General features: G+C 44.1%; 1 protein-coding gene across 1 annotated transcript in view; it reads left to right on the top strand.

Moving 5' to 3' along the window:
• The window catches only part of LOC137283845 (broad substrate specificity ATP-binding cassette transporter ABCG2-like), a 96812-nt gene that overhangs the window by 20888 nt on the left and 55985 nt on the right, over positions 1-19939 (top strand). The window contains exons 9-12 of the mRNA XM_067815526.1: positions 174-234; positions 1521-1629; positions 1765-1830; positions 2754-2839. Of these exons, the coding sequence (XP_067671627.1) occupies positions 174-234; positions 1521-1629; positions 1765-1830; positions 2754-2839 (322 nt within the window). The remainder of the gene's footprint in view (positions 1-173; positions 235-1520; positions 1630-1764; positions 1831-2753; positions 2840-19939) is intronic.

Here is a 19939-nt window from a genome sequence, read left to right on the forward strand (position 1 = left end):
TGTCTGCCCTTTTCTGTGTCACTTGTTTAGTTCTCTATTTGACCTGTAGTCAAGTTATTTTCACTTGTTGCACCATTCAGTGCTGACTATAGCAAATGATGCATGGTTTAACTCCTTCATGCGGCAAGAACTCTTAGTATTCTCATATTCAATGTAAACTTACTTTTTTTCAGAAAGCAAGAATCTTCAGGAAACTCTTGTAGAGAATTTTAGACAGTCACAGTGGCATGACAAGTAAGCATATTGCAGTACTATTGAATAACATCTGAACAATGTTACAAATACATACTGATACAAACAGTAATGAAGATTTATTTGTTTATGACAGAGGTTTTATTCCAAGGTTTAGTCTGTTATCTTATGCATTATCCAATGTGTGAAATACACACCTGGAAAAGTATCGCAAAACGCACATCATTTTATACTATCAGTTTGTTACCATAGAACATGGCTCAGGAACTTATCCAAATCTCGGTTTAATTACATTTTTCTATAAATGTGGCCTCAGGGAATGTTTAGATAGTGAGGAATAATTGGATGGTAAATCTAAATGCTGAAATAATGACTAAGGAAAGTGTATTCCTAGAAGCAAACATGACAAACCACTGATTTTATAGTGCTGATAACTGTGGTCGCATGACTTTAGCACAGGCAGTCTTTCTCAAGATTCTTTCATTAAAGCCTCATAGGAAACCACATAAGTATTAACAACCAAGTACAATTTCATTATCTGGTGTAACCTCTGCCAACTACAATAACCTCCCTCACCCTCCTCCCCTCTCACATCTATGAGGTGTTTAGGTATTCCATTCCCTTTTTCATGTAGGGCTTGTTCCAATGTATTGGGTCAGGATTTCTGTGGCATATTGTGCAACACATAATGTACCAAACATCCTTTATGGGATTGAGATCTGCACTAAAGGAAAGGAAAGTGTAGAGCCGCTAGCAACTTGGAGTAAGAAATCACTGATGGCATCCACACAATGTGACCTAACATTATCGTCCATGTGTTCGGAGGATGTAACGTTATATTTGGGACACTCTCTCAGTGGAGAACAAATTCTACTACTTTTGTTGGGTTGAGACCCGTCTGGGATTTGAACCCTAACCCTCAGGGTCAAGCATCTGATCACCAGCACACTAATACTATCCCCAACATAACATTTGTTACAAGACATCTTTGTCCACAATAATGCCAGTCAGGGTCTGCAATATGATTGTTGTGTGTCATATGGTGAGAATGGAGATTCAGAAATGGAGCTGGGGCCCACTTGAATACTTGCTGTAATAGGCTGTACAAGTAGATAGTGGAATTATAACTTAGGTTGGCTTTATGTCGTAATGGCAATGAAATGTTGGCAACATAAATGACAATGGTAGCTGAATTTCAAGTTTCAAGGCAGATAGTTCAGTCACCCTGTCCCATTATCTCGCTCACTGAACAAAGAATCATGTTCAACAATCCAGCTTCTAGGTGCAAATAACTTTCACCAGGCCTAACTAATGCATCATTATTCCAGACTGATGAATGAGGTCACGGAGATCTATGACAAGAATGTGAAGGATGATGAGAACGGCACAATTGTTCGGATGCCACGAGTGCCATATGCCACATCTTTCTTCAATCAGGTACAGATTACAAACCTTATTTTGCTTTGTATAAATGAGTATATTTTACACTTTTTTCTTGGTGTTTTTATATTCTGATGACAAATGATTGATTGAAATGAGAAACAGAATTATTAAATGATCTTAATGTTTCAGCTGATGGTTGTCTCGGGAAGAACAATAAGAAATATCATCCGAAATCCCCAGACATCCATATTGCAGGTGAAAGCCTTATTATATATTTTGGTATATTTTCAAGGCATCAAGAAGGGTTATAAATAAGATAATGTCACCTGGCAGCTCTATTGGAAGGTAAAGCACAAAAAGAATGATTTTGTGATCTTGGCTTCAAGTCCAAAGTCCCCCTTAATCTGTTCTCGGGTTTCTCCTGAGGGGCTCATCTCTATGATCCGTGCCAATTCCACCAAGCAATGTGAGACCTCTATGAGACCATGTTAATATGTAAGAGAGTTGCAATCATCTAAACATGCAATACAGGGGCAGAACATTTACTATGTTACTCGTTTATGTAACTCTTAAGTCAGTAATGTGATAAAGTGTGCCTGTCGGAATGTTCGAATAGGGGAACAGTTATGAACTTCCATACATGTCAGTTTTATAAGTGTTATAAGTTTTGATTTTACAGTGCTATTTAGAAAATGGTCAGATGTAACATATACAGATTCTAGTACTTTAGTTGGGTAAGTCCCATCCGGGATTTGAACCCACACCCTCAGAGTCTGCAACCTAGTTGCCAGCACACAAAGTCAGCTGCTTAGCCACTTAGCCACCATGACTTTGTGTGCTGATATATAACCTATGTTACATTTGACCACTTTCTAAGTGGCATTGTATAAACATTGCTTTCAGCTGTGGGAGCTGTGGCAACTTATCAGAGGGGTACACAAAGTTCGCAGTCTAGACTACCAGTTGTCCTACTTCCCTGCTTGTTATGTTGGCTGTGTGGGTTAGGTGGCTGGCTTTATTTGGTGCAATTAGGTGTGGAGTGGCTTTAAAAAAATCAGGGCTGGGACACAGTGCAATAAAATAACTAGAATGTGTACTGACCTAAGGAAATGTAATCCAAACCCTAACATATGTTCAGTTTCTTTGTCATCCCAAGATGATTTTTGTTGTGTTTTCAGGTGTTCGTAATGATACTCTTTGGAGTAATTGTTGGTGCTATTCACTTTGATGTGGACAACACTGCATCAGCAGGGATTCAGAACAGGTGAGTCAGGAGACTTGCCTCTGTTGTTTCATCTGCCATTAGATCCCTCCTTTGTATGTATTGTCTCTCTGTATGGACTGAGAGATGGTTAGTCAGGAGACTTGCCTATGTTGTTTCATCTGCCATTAGATCCCTCCCTTGTGTGTATTGTCTCTCTGTATGGACTGAGAGATGGTGAGTCAGGAGACTTGCCTCTGTTGTTTCATCTGCCATTAGATCCCTCCTTTGTATGTATTCTCTCTGTATGGACTGAGAGATGGTGAGTCAAGAGACTTGCCAATGTTGATTCATCTGCCGTTAGATCCCTCCTTTGTATGTATTCTCCCTCTGAATGGACTGAGAGATGGTGAGTCAGGAGACTTGCCTATGTTGTTTCATCTGCCATTAGATCCCTCCCTTGTGTGTATTGTCTCTCTGTATGGACTGAGAGATGGTGAATCAGGAGACTTGCCTATGTCGTTTCATCTGCCATTAGATCCCTCCCTTATGTGTATTGTCTCTCTGTATGGACTGAGAGATGGTGAGTCAGGAGAGTTGACTATGTTGTTTCATCTGCCATTAGATCCCTCCCTTATGTGTATTGTCTCTCTGTATGGACTGAGAGATGGTGAGTCAGGAGAGTTGCCTCTGTTGTTTCATCTGCCATTAGATCCTTCCTTTGTATGTATTGTCTCTCTGTATGGACTGAGAGATGGTGAGTCAGGAGACTTGCCTATGTCGTTTCATCTGCCATTAGATCCCTCCTTTGTGTGTATTCTCTCTGTATGGACTGAGAGATGGTGAGTCAGGAGACTTGCCTATGTCGTTTCATCTACCATTAGATCCCTCCTTTGTATGTACTGTCTCTCTGTATGGACTGAGAGATGGTGAGTCAGGAGACTTGCCTATGTTGTTTCATCTGCCATTAGATCCCTCCCTTATGTGTATTGTCTCTCTGTATGGACTGAGAGATGGTGAGTCAGGAGAGTTGCCTCTGTTGTTTCATCTGCCATTAGATCCTTCCTTTGTGTGTATTGTGTCTCTGTATGGACTGAGAGATGGTGAGTCAGGAGACTTGCCTATGTTGTTTCATCTGCCATTAGATCCCTCCCTTATGTGTATTGTCTCTCTGTATGGACTGAGAGATGGTGAGTCAGGAGACTTGCCTATGTTGTTTCATCTGCCATTAGATCCCGCCTTTGTGTGTATTGTCTCTTTGTATGGACTGAGAGATGGTTAGTCAGGAGACTTGCCTATGTCGTTTCATCTGCCATTAGATCCCTCCTTTGTATGTACTGTCTCTCTGTATGGACTGAGAGATGGTGAGTCAGGAGACTTGCCTATGTCGTTTCATCTACCATTAGATCCCTCCTTTGTATGTATTGTCTCTCTGTATGGACTGAGAGATGGTGAGTCAGGAGACTTGCCAATGTTGTTTCATCTGCCATTAGATCCCTCCCTTGTGTGTATTGTCTCTCTGTATGGACTGAGAGATGGTGAGTCAGGAGACTTGCCTCTGTTGTTTCATCTGCCATTAGATCCCTCCTTTGTATGTATTCTCTCTGTATGGACTGAGAGATGGTGAGTCAGGAGACTTGCCAATGTTGATTCATCTGCCATTAGATCCCTCCTTTGTATGTATTGTCTCTCTGAATGGACTGAGAGATGGTGAGTTAGGAGACTTGCCTATGTTGTTTCATCTGCCATTAGATCCCTCCCTTATGTGTATTGTCTCTCTGTATGGACTGAGAGATGGTTAGTCAGGAGACTTGCCTATGTTGTTTCATCTGCCATTAGATCCCTCCCTTGTGTGTATTGTCTCTCTGTATGGACTGAGAGATGGTGAGTCAGGAGACTTGCCTCTGTTGTTTCATCTGCCATTAGATCCCTCCTTTGTATGTATTCTCTCTGTATGGACTGAGAGATGGTGAGTCAGGAGACTTGCCAATGTTGATTCATCTGCCGTTAGATCCCTCCTTTGTATGTATTCTCCCTCTGAATGGACTGAGAGATGGTGAGTCAGGAGACTTGCCTATGTTGTTTCATCTGCCATTAGATCCCTCCCTTGTGTGTATTGTCTCTCTGTATGGACTGAGAGATGGTGAATCAGGAGACTTGCCTATGTCGTTTCATCTGCCATTAGATCCCTCCCTTATGTGTATTGTCTCTCTGTATGGACTGAGAGATGGTGAGTCAGGAGAGTTGACTATGTTGTTTCATCTGCCATTAGATCCCTCCCTTATGTGTATTGTCTCTCTGTATGGACTGAGAGATGGTGAGTCAGGAGAGTTGCCTCTGTTGTTTCATCTGCCATTAGATCCTTCCTTTGTATGTATTGTCTCTCTGTATGGACTGAGAGATGGTGAGTCAGGAGACTTGCCTATGTCGTTTCATCTGCCATTAGATCCCTCCTTTGTGTGTATTCTCTCTGTATGGACTGAGAGATGGTGAGTCAGGAGACTTGCCTATGTCGTTTCATCTACCATTAGATCCCTCCTTTGTATGTACTGTCTCTCTGTATGGACTGAGAGATGGTGAGTCAGGAGACTTGCCTATGTTGTTTCATCTGCCATTAGATCCCTCCCTTATGTGTATTGTCTCTCTGTATGGACTGAGAGATGGTGAGTCAGGAGAGTTGCCTCTGTTGTTTCATCTGCCATTAGATCCTTCCTTTGTGTGTATTGTGTCTCTGTATGGACTGAGAGATGGTGAGTCAGGAGACTTGCCTATGTTGTTTCATCTGCCATTAGATCCCTCCCTTATGTGTATTGTCTCTCTGTATGGACTGAGAGATGGTGAGTCAGGAGACTTGCCTATGTTGTTTCATCTGCCATTAGATCCCGCCTTTGTGTGTATTGTCTCTTTGTATGGACTGAGAGATGGTTAGTCAGGAGACTTGCCTATGTCGTTTCATCTGCCATTAGATCCCTCCTTTGTATGTACTGTCTCTCTGTATGGACTGAGAGATGGTGAGTCAGGAGACTTGCCTATGTCGTTTCATCTACCATTAGATCCCTCCTTTGTATGTATTGTCTCTCTGTATGGACTGAGAGATGGTGAGTCAGGAGACTTGCCAATGTTGTTTCATCTGCCATTAGATCCCTCCCTTGTGTGTATTGTCTCTCTGTATGGACTGAGAGATGGTGAGTCAGGAGACTTGCCTCTGTTGTTTCATCTGCCATTAGATCCCTCCTTTGTATGTATTCTCTCTGTATGGACTGAGAGATGGTGAGTCAGGAGACTTGCCAATGTTGATTCATCTGCCATTAGATCCCTCCTTTGTATGTATTGTCTCTCTGAATGGACTGAGAGATGGTGAGTCAGGAGACTTGCCTATGTTGTTTCATCTGCCATTAGATCCCTCCCTTATGTGTATTGTCTCTCTGTATGGACTGAGAGATGGTGAGTCAGGAGACTTGACTATGTTGTTTCATCTGCCATTAGATCCCTCCCTTATGTGTATTGTCTCTCTGTATGGACTGAGAGATGGTGAGTCAGGAGAGTTGCCTCTGTTGTTTCATCTGCCATTAGATCCTTCCTTTGTATGTATTGTCTCTCTGTATGGACTGAGAGATGGTGAGTCAGGAGACTTGCCTATGTCGTTTCATCTGCCATTAGATCCCTCCCTTATGTGTATTGTCTCTCTGTATGGACTGAGAGATGGTGAGTCAGGAGACTTGCCTATGTCGTTTCATCTACCATTAGATCCCTCCTTTGTATGTATTGTCTCTCTGTATGGACTGAGAGATGGTGAGTCAGGAGACTTGCCAATGTTGTTTCGCCTGCCGTTAGATCCCTCCTTTGTGTGTATTGTCTCTCTGTATTGACTGAGAGATGGTGAGTCAGGAGACTTGCCTATGTCACTTCATCTGCCATTAGATCCCTCCTTTGTATGTACTGTCTCTCTGTATGGACTGAGAGATGGTGAGTCAGGAGACTTGCCTATGTCGTTTCATCTGCCATTAGATCCCTCCTTTGTGTGTATTGTCTCTCTGTATGGACTGAGAGATGGTGAGTCAGGAGACTTGCCTATGTCGTTTCATCTGCCATTAGATCCCTCCTTTGTATGTACTGTCTCTCTGTATGGACTGAGAGATGGTGAGTCAGGAGACTTGCCTATGTCGTGTCATCTGCCATTAGATCCCTCCCTTATGTCTATTGTCTCTCTGTATGGACTGAGAGATGGTGAGTCAGGAGACTTGCCAATGTTGTTTTATCTGCCGTTAGATCCCTCCTTTGTGTGTATTGTCTCTCTGTATGGACTGAGAGATGGTGAGTCAGGAGAGTTGCCTATGTCGTTTCATCTGCCATTAGATCCCTCCTTTGTATGTACTGTCTCTCTGTATGGACTAAGAGATGGTGAGTCAGGAGACTTGCCTATGTCGTTTCATCTGCCATTAGATCCCTCCTTTATGTGTATTGTCTCTCTGTATGGACTGAGAGATGGTGAGTTAGGAGACTTGCCTATGTCGTTTCATCTGCCATTAGATCCCTCCTTTGTATGTACTGTCTCTCTGTATGGACTGAGGGGTGGTGAGTCAGGAGACTTGCCTATGTCGTTTCATCTGCCATTAGATCCCTCCTTTGTGTGTATTGTCTCTCTGTATGGACTAAGAGATGGTGAGTTAGGAGACTTGCCTATGTCGTTTCAACTGCCATTAGATCCCTCTTTTGTATGTACTGTCTCTCTGTATGGACTGAGAGGTGGTGAGTCAGGAGACTTGCCTATGTCGTTTCATCTGCCATTAGATCCCTCCTTTGTGTGTATTGTCTCTCTGTATGGACTGAGAGATGGTGAGTCAGGAGACTTGCCTATGTCGTTTCATCTGCCATTAGATCCCTCCTTTGTGTGTATTGTCTCTCTGTATGGACTGAGAGATGGTGAGTCAGGAGACTTGCCTATGTCGTTTCATCTGCCATTAGATCCCTCCTTTGTATGTACTGTCTCTCTGTATGGACTGAGAGATGGTGAGTCAGGAGACTTGCCTATGTCGTTTCATCTGCCGTTAGATCCCTCCTTTGTGTGTATTGTCTCTCTGTATGGACTGAGAGATGGTGAGTCAGGAGACTTGCCTATGTCGTTTCATCTGCCATTAGATCCCTCCTTTGTATGTACTGTCTCTCTGTATGGACTGAGAGATGGTGAGTCAGGAGACTTGCCTATGTCGTTTCATCTGCCATTAGATCCCTCCTTTGTATGTACTGTCTCTCTGTATGGACTGAGAGATGGTGAGTCAGGAGACTTGCCTATGTCGTTTCATCTGCCATTAGATCCCTCCTTTGTGTGTACTGTCTCTCTGTATGGACTGAGAGATGGTGAGTCAGGAGACTTGCCTATGTCGTTTCATCTGTCATTAGATCCCTCCTTTGTGTGTATTGTCTCTCTGTATGGACTGAGAGATGGTGACTCAGGAGACTTGCCTATGTCGTTTCATCTGCCATTAGATCCCTCCTTTGTATGTACTGTCTCTCTGTATGGACTGAGAGATGGTGAGTCAGGAGACTTGCCTATGTCGTTTCATCTACCATTAGATCCCTCCTTTGTATGTACTGTCTCTCTGTATGGAATGGGAGATGGTGAGTCAGGAGACTTGCCAATGTTGTTTCATCTGCCGTTAGATCCCTCCTTTGTGTGTATTGTCACTCTGTATTGACTGAGAGATGGTGAGTCAGGAGACTTGCCTATGTCGTTTCATCTGCCGTTAGATCCCTCCTTTATGTGTATTGTCTCTCTGTATGGACTGAGAGATGGTGAGTCAGGAGACTTGCCAATGTTGTTTTATCTGCCGTTAGATCCCACCTTTGTGTGTATTGTCTCTCTGTATTGACTGAGAGATGGTGAGTCAGGAGACTTGCCTATGTCGTTTCATCTGCCATTAGATCCCTCCTTTGTATGTACTGTCTCTCTGTATGGACTGAGAGATGGTGAGTCAGGAGACTTGCCTATGTCGTTTCATCTGCCATTAGATCCCTCCTTTGTATGTACTGTCTCTCTGTATGGACTGAGAGATGGTGAGTTAGGAGACTTGCCTATGTCGTTTCATCTGCCATTAGATCCCTCCTTTGTATGTACTGTCTCTCTGTATGGACTGAGAGGTGGTGAGTCAGGAGACTTGCCTATGTCGTTTCATCTGAAATTAGATCCCTCCTTTGTGTGTATTGTCTCTCTGTATGGACTAAGAGATGGTGAGTTAGGAGACTTGCCAATGTCGTTTCATCTGCCATTAGATCCCTCCTTTGTATGTACTGTCTCTCTGTATGGACTGAGAGGTGGTGAGTCAGGAGACTTGCCTATGTCGTTTCATCTGCCATTAGATCCCTCCTTTGTATGTATTGTCTCTCTGTATGGACTGAGAGATGGTGAGTCAGCAGATTTGCCAATGTTGTTTCATCTGCCGTTAGATCCCTCCTTTGTGTGTATTGTCTCTCTGTATTGATTGAGAGATGGTGAGTCAGGAGACTTGCCTATGTCGTTTCATCTGCCATTAGATCCCTCCTTTGTATGTACTGTCTCTCTGTATGGACTGAGAGATGGTGAGTCAGGAGACTTGCCTATGTCGTTTCATCTGCCATTAGATCCCTCCTTTGTGTGTATTGTCTCTCTGTATGGACTGAGAGATGGTGAGTCAGGAGACTTGCCTATGTTGTTTCATCTGCCATTAGATCCCTCCCTTATGTGTATTGTCTCTCTGTATGGACTGAGAGATGGTGAGTCAGGAGACTTGCCAATGTTGTTTCATCTGCCATTAGATCCCTCCCTTATGTGTATTGTCTCTCTGTATGGACTGAGAGATGGTGAGTCAGGAGACTTGCCTATGTTGTTTCATCTGCCATTAGATCCCTCCTTTGTGTGTATTGTCTCTCTGTATGGACTGAGAGATGGTGAGTGAGGAGACTTGCCTATGTCGTTTCATCTGAAATTAGATCCCTCCTTTGTGTGTATTGTCTCTCTGTATGGACTGAGAGATGGTGAGTTAGGAGACTTGCCTATGTCGTTTCATCTGCCATTAGATCCCTCCTTTGTATGTACTGTCTCTCTGTATGGACTGAGAGGTGGTGAGTCAGGAGACTTGCCTATGTCGTTTCATCTGAAATTAGATCCCTCCTTTGTGTGTATTGTCTCTCTGTATGGACTAAGAGATGGTGAGTTAGGAGACTTGCCAATGTCGTTTCATGTGCCATTAGATCCCTCCTTTGTATGTACTGTCTCTCTGTATGGACTGAGAGGTGGTGAGTCAGGAGACTTGCCTATGTCGTTTCATCTGCCATTAGATCCCTCCTTTGTATGTATTGTCTCTCTGTATGGACTGAGAGATGGTGAGTCAGCAGATTTGCCAATGTTGTTTCATCTGCCGTTAGATCCCTCCTTTGTGTGTATTGTCTCTCTGTATTGACTGAGAGATGGTGAGTCAGGAGACTTGCCTATGTCGTTTCATCTGCCATTAGATCCCTCCTTTGTATGTACTGTCTCTCTGTATGGACTGAGAGATGGTGAGTCAGGAGACTTGCCTATGTCGTTTCATCTGCCATTAGATCCCTCCTTTGTGTGTATTGTCTCTCTGTATGGACTGAGAGATGGTGAGTCAGGAGACTTGCCTATGTTGTTTCATCTGCCATTAGATCCCTCCCTTATGTGTATTGTCTCTCTGTATGGACTGAGAGATGGTGAGTCAGGAGACTTGTCAATGTTGTTTCATCTGCCATTAGATCCCTCCCTTATGTGTATTGTCTCTCTGTATGGACTGAGAGATGGTGAGTCAGGAGACTTGCCTATGTTGTTTCATCTGCCATTAGATCCCTCCTTTGTGTGTATTGTCTCTCTGTATGGACTGAGAGATGGTGAGTCAGGAGACTTGCCTATGTCGTTTCATCTGCCATTAGATCCCTCCTTTGTATGTACTGTCTCTCTGTATGGACTGAGAGATGGTGAGTCAGGAGACTTGCCTATGTCGTTTCATCTACCATTAGATCCCTCCTTTGTGTGTACTGTCTCTCTGTATGGACTGAGAGATGGTGAGTCAGGAGACTTGCCAATGTTGTTTCATCTGCCGTTAGATCCCTCCTTTGTGTGTATTGTCTCTCTGTTTTGACTGAGAGATGGTGAGTCAGGAGACTTGCCTATGTCGTTTCATCTGCCATTAGATCCCTCCTTTGTGTGTATTGTCTCTCTGTATGGACTGAGAGATGGTGAGTCAGGAGACTTGCCAATGTTGTTTCATCTGCCGTTAGATCCCTACTTTGTGTGTATTGTCTCTCTGTATGGACTGAGAGATGGTGAGTCAGGAGACTTGCCTATGTCGTTTCATCTACCATTAGATCCCTCCTTTGTATGTACTGTCTCTCTGTATGGACTGAGAGATGGTGAGTTAGGAGACTTGCCTATGTCGTTTCATCTGCCATTAGATCCCTCCTTTGTGTGTATTGTCTCTCTGTATGGACTGAGAGATGGTGAGTTAGGAGACTTGCCTATGTTGTTTCATCTGCCATTAGATCCCTCCTTTGTATGTACTGTCTCTCTGTATGGACTGAGAGATGGTGAGTTAGGAGACTTGCCTATGTCGTTTCATCTGCCATTAGATCCCTCCTTTGTGTGTATTGTCTCTCTGTATGGACTGAGAGATGGTGAGTCAGGAGACTTGCCTATGTTGTTTCATCTGCCATTAGATCCCTCCCTTATGTGTATTGTCTCTCTGTATGGACTGAGAGATGGTGAGTCAGGAGACTTGCCAATGTTGTTTCATCTGCCATTAGATCCCTCCCTTATGTGTATTGTCTCTCTGTATGGACTGAGAGATGGTGAGTCAGGAGACTTGCCTATGTTGTTTCATCTGCCATTAGATCCCTCCTTTGTGTGTATTGTCTCTCTGTATGGACTGAGAGATGGTGAGTCAGGAGACTTGCCTATGTCGTTTCATCTGCCATTAGATCCCTCCTTTGTATGTACTGTCTCTCTGTATGGACTGAGAGATGGTGAGTCAGGAGACTTGCCTATGTCGTTTCATCTACCATTAGATCCCTCCTTTGTGTGTACTGTCTCTCTGTATGGACTGAGAGATGGTGAGTCAGGAGACTTGCCAATGTTGTTTCATCTGCCGTTAGATCCCTCCTTTGTGTGTATTGTCTCTCTGTTTTGACTGAGAGATGGTGAGTCAGGAGACTTGCCTATGTCGTTTCATCTGCCATTAGATCCCTCCTTTGTGTGTATTGTCTCTCTGTATGGACTGAGAGATGGTGAGTCAGGAGACTTGCCAATGTTGTTTCATCTGCCGTTAGATCCCTACTTTGTGTGTATTGTCTCTCTGTATGGACTGAGAGATGGTGAGTCAGGAGACTTGCCTATGTCGTTTCATCTACCATTAGATCCCTCCTTTGTATGTACTGTCTCTCTGTATGGACTGAGAGATGGTGAGTTAGGAGACTTGCCTATGTCGTTTCATCTGCCATTAGATCCCTCCTTTGTGTGTATTGTCTCTCTGTATGGACTGAGAGATGGTGAGTTAGGAGACTTGCCTATGTCGTTTCATCTGCCATTAGATCCCTCCTTTGTATGTACTGTCTCTCTGTATGGACTGAGAGGTGGTGAGTCAGGAGACTTGCCTATGTCGTTTCATCTGCCATTAGATCCCTCCTTTGTGTGTATTGTCTCTCTGTATGGACTGAGAGATGGTGAGTTAGGAGACTTGCCTATGTCGTTTCATCTGCCATTAGATCCCTCCTTTGTATGTACTGTCTCTCTGTATGGACAGAGAGGTGGTGAGTCAGGAGACTTGCCTATGTCGTTTCATCTGCCATTAGATCCCTCCTTTGTGTGTATTGTCTCTCTGTATGGACTGAGAGATGGTGAGTCAGGAGACTTGCCTATGTCGTTTCATCTGCCATTAGATCCCTCCTTTGTATGTACTGTCTCTCTGTATGGACTGAGAGATGGTGAGTCAGGAGACTTGCCTATGTCGTTTCATCTGCCATTAGATCCCTCCTTTGTATGTACTGTCTCTCTGTATGGACTGAGAGATGGTGAGTCAGGAAACTTGCCAATGTTGTTTCATCTGCCATTAGATCCCTCCTTTGTATGTACTGTCTCTCTGTATGGACTGAGAGATGGTGAGTCAGGAGACTTGCCTATGTCGTTTCATCTGCCATTAGATCCCTCCTTTGTGTGTATTGTCTCTCTGTATGGACTGAGAGATGGTGAGTCAGGAGACTTGCCTATGTTGTTTCATCTGCCATTAGATCCCTCCTTTGTGTGTATTGTCTCTCTGTATGGACTGAGAGATGGTGAGTCAGGAGAGTTGCCTATGTTGTTTCATCTGCCATTAGATCCCTCCCTTATGTGTATTGTCTCTCTGCATGGACTGAGAGATGGTGAGTCAGGAGAGTTGCCAATGTTGTTTCATCTGCCATTAGATCCTTCCTTTGTATGTATTGTGTCTCTGTATGGACTGAGAGATGGTGAGTCAGGAGACTTGCCTATGTTGTTTCATCTGCCATTAGATCCCTCCCTTATGTGTATTGTCTCTCTGTATGGTCTGAGAGATGGTGAGTCAGGAGAGTTTCCTATGTTGTTTCATCTGCCATTAGATCCCGCCTTTGTGTGTATTGTCTCTTTGTATGGACTGAGAGATGGTTAGTCAGGAGACTTGCCTATGTCGTTTCATCTGCCATTAGATCCCTCCTTTGTATGTACTGTCTCTCTGTATGGACTGAGAGATGGTGAGTTAGGAGACTTGCCTATGTCGTTTCATCTACCATTAGATCCCTCCTTTGTATGTATTGTCTCTCTGTATGGACTGAGAGATGGTGAGTCAGGAGACTTGCCAATGTTGTTTCGTCTGCCGTTAGATCCCTCCTTTGTGTGTATTGTCTCTCTGTATTGACTGAGAGATGGTGAGTCAGGAGAATTGCCTATGTCATTTCATCTGCCATTAGATCCCTCCTTTGTATGTACTGTCTCTCTGTATGGACTGAGAGATGGTGAGTCAGGAGACTTGCCTATGTCGTTTCATCTGCCATTAGATCCCTCCTTTGTGTGTATTGTCTCTCTGTATGGACTGAGAGATGGTGAGTCAGGAGACTTGCCTATGTCGTTTCATCTACCATTAGATCCCTCCTTTGTGTGTATTGTCTCTCTGTATGGACTGAGAGATGGTGAGTCAGGAGACTTGCCTATGTCGTTTCATCTACCATTAGATCCCTCCTTTGTATGTACTGTCTCTCTGTATGGACTGAGAGATGGTGAGTCAGGAGACTTGCCAATGTTGTTTCATCTGCCGTTAGATCCCTCCTTTGTGTGTATTGTCTCTCTGTTTTGACTGAGAGATGGTGAGTCAGGAGACTTGCCTATGTTGTTTCATCTGCCATTAGATCCCTCCTTTGTGTGTATTGTCTCTCTGTATGGACTGAGAGATGGTGAGTCAGGAGACTTGCCAATGTTGTTTCATCTGCCGTTAGATCCCTACTTTGTGTGTATTGTCTCTCTGTATGGACTGAGAGATGGTGAGTCAGGAGACTTGCCTATGTCGTTTCATCTGCCATTAGATCCCTCCTTTGTATGTACTGTCTCTCTGTATGGACTGAGAGATGGTGAGTCAGGAGACTTGCCTATGTCGTTTCATCTGCCATTAGATCCCTCCTTTGTGTGTATTGTCTCTCTGTATGGACTGAGAGATGGTGAGTTAGGAGACTTGCCTATGTCGTTTCATCTGCCATTAGATCCCTCCTTTGTATGTACTGTCTCTCTGTATGGACTGAGAGGTGGTGAGTCAGGAGACTTGCCTATGTCGTTTCATCTGCCATTAGATCCCTCCTTTGTGTGTATTGTCTCTCTGTATGGACTGAGAGATGGTGAGTTAGGAGACTTGCCTATGTCGTTTCATCTGCCATTAGATCCCTCCTTTGTATGTACTGTCTCTCTGTATGGACTGAGAGGTGGTGAGTCAGGAGACTTGCCTATGTCGTTTAATCTGCCATTAGATCCCTCCTTTGTGTGTATTGTCTCTCTGTATGGACTGAGAGATGGTGAGTCAGGAGAGTTGCCTATGTTGTTTCATCTGCCATTAGATCCCTCCCTTATGTGTATTGTCTCTCTGTATGGACTGAGAGATGGTGAGTCAGGAGAGTTGCCAATGTTGTTTCATCTGCCATTAGATCCTTCCTTTGTATGTATTGTGTCTCTGTATGGACTGAGAGATGGTGAGTCAGGAGACTTGCCTATGTTGTTTCATCTGCCATTAGATCCCTCCCTTATGTGTATTGTCTCTCTGTATGGTCTGAGAGATGGTGAGTCAGGAGAGTTTCCTATGTTGTTTCATCTGCCATTAGATCCCGCCTTTGTGTGTATTGTCTCTTTGTATGGACTGAGAGATGGTTAGTCAGGAGACTTGCCTATGTCGTTTCATCTGCCATTAGATCCCTCCTTTGTATGTACTGTCTCTCTGTATGGACTGAGAGATGGTGAGTTAGGAGACTTGCCTATGTCGTTTCATCTACCATTAGATCCCTCCTTTGTATGTATTGTCTCTCTGTATGGACTGAGAGATGGTGAGTCAGGAGACTTGCCAATGTTGTTTCGTCTGCCGTTAGATCCCTCCTTTGTGTGTATTGTCTCTCTGTATTGACTGAGAGATGGTGAGTCAGGAGACTTGCCTATGTCATTTCATCTGCCATTAGATCCCTCCTTTGTATGTACTGTCTCTCTGTATGGATTGAGAGATGGTGAGTCAGGAGACTTGCCTATGTCGTTTCATCTGCCATTAGATCCCTCCTTTGTGTGTATTGTCTCTCTGTATGGACTGAGAGATGGTGAGTCAGGAGACTTGCCTATGTCGTTTCATCTACCATTAGATCCCTCCTTTGTGTGTATTGTCTCTCTGTATGGACTGAGAGATGGTGAGTCAGGAGACTTGCCTATGTCGTTTCATCTACCATTAGATCCCTCCTTTGTATGTACTGTCTCTCTGTATGGACTGAGAGATGGTGAGTCAGGAGACTTGCCAATGTTGTTTCATCTGCCGTTAGATCCCTCCTTTGTGTGTATTGTCTCTCTGTTTTGACTGAGAGATGGTGAGTCAGGAGACTTGCCTATGTTGTTTCATCTGCCATTAGATCCCTCCTTTGTGTGTATTGTCTCTCTGTATGGACTGAGAGATGGTGAGTCAGGAGACTTGCCAATGTTGTTTCATCTGCCGTTAGATCCCTACTTTGTGTGTATTGTCTCTCTGTATGGACTGAGAGATGGTGAGTCAGGAGACTTGCCTATGTCGTTTCATCTACCATTAGATCCCTCCTTTGTATGTACTGTCTCTCTGTATGGACTGAGAGATGGTGAGTCAGGAGACTTGCCTATGTCGTTTCATCTGCCATTAGATCCCTCCTTTGTGTGTATTGTCTCTCTGTATGGACTGAGAGATGGTGAGTTAGGAGACTTGCCTATGTCGTTTCATCTGCCATTAGATCCCTCCTTTGTATGTACTGTCTCTCTGTATGGACTGAGAGGTGGTGAGTCAGGAGACTTGCCTATGTCGTTTCATCTGCCATTAGATCCCTCCTTTGTGTGTACTGTCTCTCTGTATGGACTGAGAGATGGTGAGTTAGGAGACTTGCCTATGTCGTTTCATCTGCCATTAGATCCCTCCTTTGTGTGTATTGTCTCTCTGTATGGACTGAGAGATGGTGAGTCAGGAGACTTGCCTATGTCGTTTCATCTGCCATTAGATCCCTCCTTTGTGTGTATTGTCTCTCTGTATGGACTGAGAGATGGTGAGTCAGGAGACTTGCCTATGTTGTTTCATCTGCCATTAGATCCCTCCCTTATGTGTATTGTCTCTCTGTATGGACTGAGAGATGGTGAGTCAGGAGAGTTGCCTCTGTTGTTTCATCTGCCATTAGATCCCTCCCTTATGTGTATTGTCTCTCTGTATGGACTGAGAGATGGTGAGTCAGGAGACTTGCCTATGTTGTTTCATCTGCCATTAGATCCCTCCTTTGTGTGTATTGTCTCTCTGTATGGACTGAGAGATGGTGAGTCAGGAGACTTGCCTATGTCGTTTCATCTACCATTAGATCCCTCCTTTGTATGTACTGTCTCTCTGTATGGACTGAGAGATGGTGAGTCAGGAGACTTGCCTATGTCGTTTCATCTACCATTAGATCCCTCCTTTGTATGTATTGTCTCTCTGTATGGACTGAGAGATGGTGAGTCAGGAGACTTGCCAATGTTGTTTCATCTGCCGTTAGATCCCTCCTTTGTGTGTATTGTCTCTCTGTATTGACTGAGAGATGGTGAGTCAGGAGACTTGCCTATGTTGTTTCATCTGCCATTAGATCCCTCCTTTGTATGTACTGTCTCTCTGTATGGACTGAGAGATGGTGAGTCAGGAGACTTGCCTATGTCGTTTCATCTGCCATTAGATCCCTCCTTTGTGTGTGTTGTCTCTCTGTATGGACTGAGAGATGGTGAGTCAGGAGACTTCCCTATGTTGTTTCATCTGCCATTAGATCCCTCCCTTATGTGTATTGTCTCTCTGTATGGACTGAGAGATGGTGAGTCAGGAGAGTTGCCTCTGTTGTTTCATCTGCCATTAGATCCCTCCCTTATGTGTATTGTCTCTCTGTATGGACTGAGAGATGGTGAGTCAGGAGACTTGCCTATGTTGTTTCATCTGCCATTAGATCCCTCCTTTGTGTGTATTGTCTCTCTGTATGGACTGAGAGATGGTGAGTCAGGAGACTTGCCTATGTTGTTTCATCTACCATTAGATCCCTCCTTTGTATGTACTGTCTCTCTGTATGGACTGAGAGATGGTGAGTCAGGAGACTTGCCAATGTTGTTTCATCTGCCGTTAGATCCCTACTTTGTGTGTATTGTCTCTCTGTATGGACTGAGAGATGGTGAGTCAGGAGACTTGCCTATGTCGTTTCATCTACCATTAGATCCCTCCTTTGTATGTACTGTCTCTCTGTATGGACTGAGAAATGGTGAGTCAGGAGACTTGCCTATGTCGTTTCATCTGCCATTAGATCCCTCCTTTGTGTGTATTGTCTCTCTGTATGGACTGAGAGATGGTGAGTTAGGAGACTTGCCTATGTCGTTTCATCTGCCATTAGATCCCTCCTTTGTATGTACTGTCTCTCTGTATGGACTGAGAGGTGGTGAGTCAGGAGACTTGCCTATGTCGTTTCATCTGCCATTAGATCCCTCCTTTGTGTGTGTTGTCTCTCTGTATGGACTGAGAGATGGTGAGTCAGGAGACTTGCCTATGTTGTTTCATCTGCCATTAGATCCCTCCCTTATGTGTATTGTCTCTCTGTATGGACTGAGAGATGGTGAGTCAGGAGAGTTGCCTCTGTTGTTTCATCTGCCATTAGATCCCTCCCTTATGTGTATTGTCTCTCTGTATGGACTGAGAGATGGTGAGTCAGGAGACTTGCCTATGTTGTTTCATCTGCCATTAGATCCCTCCTTTGTGTGTATTGTCTCTCTGTATGGACTGAGAGATGGTGAGTCAGGAGACTTGCCTATGTCGTTTCATCTACCATTAGATCCCTCCTTTGTATGTACTGTCTCTCTGTATGGACTGAGAGATGGTGAGTCAGGAGACTTGCCAATGTTGTTTCATCTGCCATTAGATCCCTCCCTTATGTGTATTGTCTCTCTGTATGGACTGAGAGATGGTGAGTCAGGAGAGTTGCCTCTGTTGTTTCATCTGCCATTAGATCCCTCCCTTATGTGTATTGTCTCTCTGTATGGACTGAGAGATGGTGAGTCAGGAGACTTGCCTATGTTGTTTCATCTGCCATTAGATCCCTCCTTTGTGTGTATTGTCTCTCTGTATGGACTGAGAGATGGTGAGTCAGGAGACTTGCCTATGTCGTTTCATCTACCATTAGATCCCTCCTTTGTATGTACTGTCTCTCTGTATGGACTGAGAGATGGTGAGTCAGGAGACTTGCCTATGTCGTTTCATCTACCATTAGATCCCTCCTTTGTATGTATTGTCTCTCTGTATGGACTGAGAGATGGTGAGTCAGGAGACTTGCCAATGTTGTTTCATCTGCCGTTAGATCCCTCCTTTGTGTGTATTGTCTCTCTGTATTGACTGAGAGATGGTGAGTCAGGAGACTTGCCTATGTTGTTTCATCTGCCATTAGATCCCTCCTTTGTATGTACTGTCTCTCTGTATGGACTGAGAGATGGTGAGTCAGGAGACTTGCCTATGTCGTTTCATCTGCCATTAGATCCCTCCTTTGTGTGTGTTGTCTCTCTGTATGGACTGAGAGATGGTGAGTCAGGAGACTTCCCTATGTTGTTTCATCTGCCATTAGATCCCTCCCTTATGTGTATTGTCTCTCTGTATGGACTGAGAGATGGTGAGTCAGGAGAGTTGCCTCTGTTGTTTCATCTGCCATTAGATCCCTCCCTTATGTGTATTGTCTCTCTGTATGGACTGAGAGATGGTGAGTCAGGAGACTTGCCTATGTTGTTTCATCTGCCATTAGATCCCTCCTTTGTGTGTATTGTCTCTCTGTATGGACTGAGAGATGGTGAGTCAGGAGACTTGCCTATGTTGTTTCATCTACCATTAGATCCCTCCTTTGTATGTACTGTCTCTCTGTATGGACTGAGAGATGGTGAGTCAGGAGACTTGCCAATGTTGTTTCATCTGCCGTTAGATCCCTACTTTGTGTGTATTGTCTCTCTGTATGGACTGAGAGATGGTGAGTCAGGAGACTTGCCTATGTCGTTTCATCTACCATTAGATCCCTCCTTTGTATGTACTGTCTCTCTGTATGGACTGAGAAATGGTGAGTCAGGAGACTTGCCTATGTCGTTTCATCTGCCATTAGATCCCTCCTTTGTGTGTATTGTCTCTCTGTATGGACTGAGAGATGGTGAGTTAGGAGACTTGCCTATGTCGTTTCATCTGCCATTAGATCCCTCCTTTGTATGTACTGTCTCTCTGTATGGACTGAGAGGTGGTGAGTCAGGAGACTTGCCTATGTCGTTTCATCTGCCATTAGATCCCTCCTTTGTGTGTGTTGTCTCTCTGTATGGACTGAGAGATGGTGAGTCAGGAGACTTGCCTATGTTGTTTCATCTGCCATTAGATCCCTCCCTTATGTGTA

This window comes from Haliotis asinina, chromosome 5, assembly GCF_037392515.1.
Source record: "Haliotis asinina isolate JCU_RB_2024 chromosome 5, JCU_Hal_asi_v2, whole genome shotgun sequence".
In the NCBI taxonomy this organism is placed as follows: domain Eukaryota; kingdom Metazoa; phylum Mollusca; class Gastropoda; order Lepetellida; family Haliotidae; genus Haliotis; species Haliotis asinina.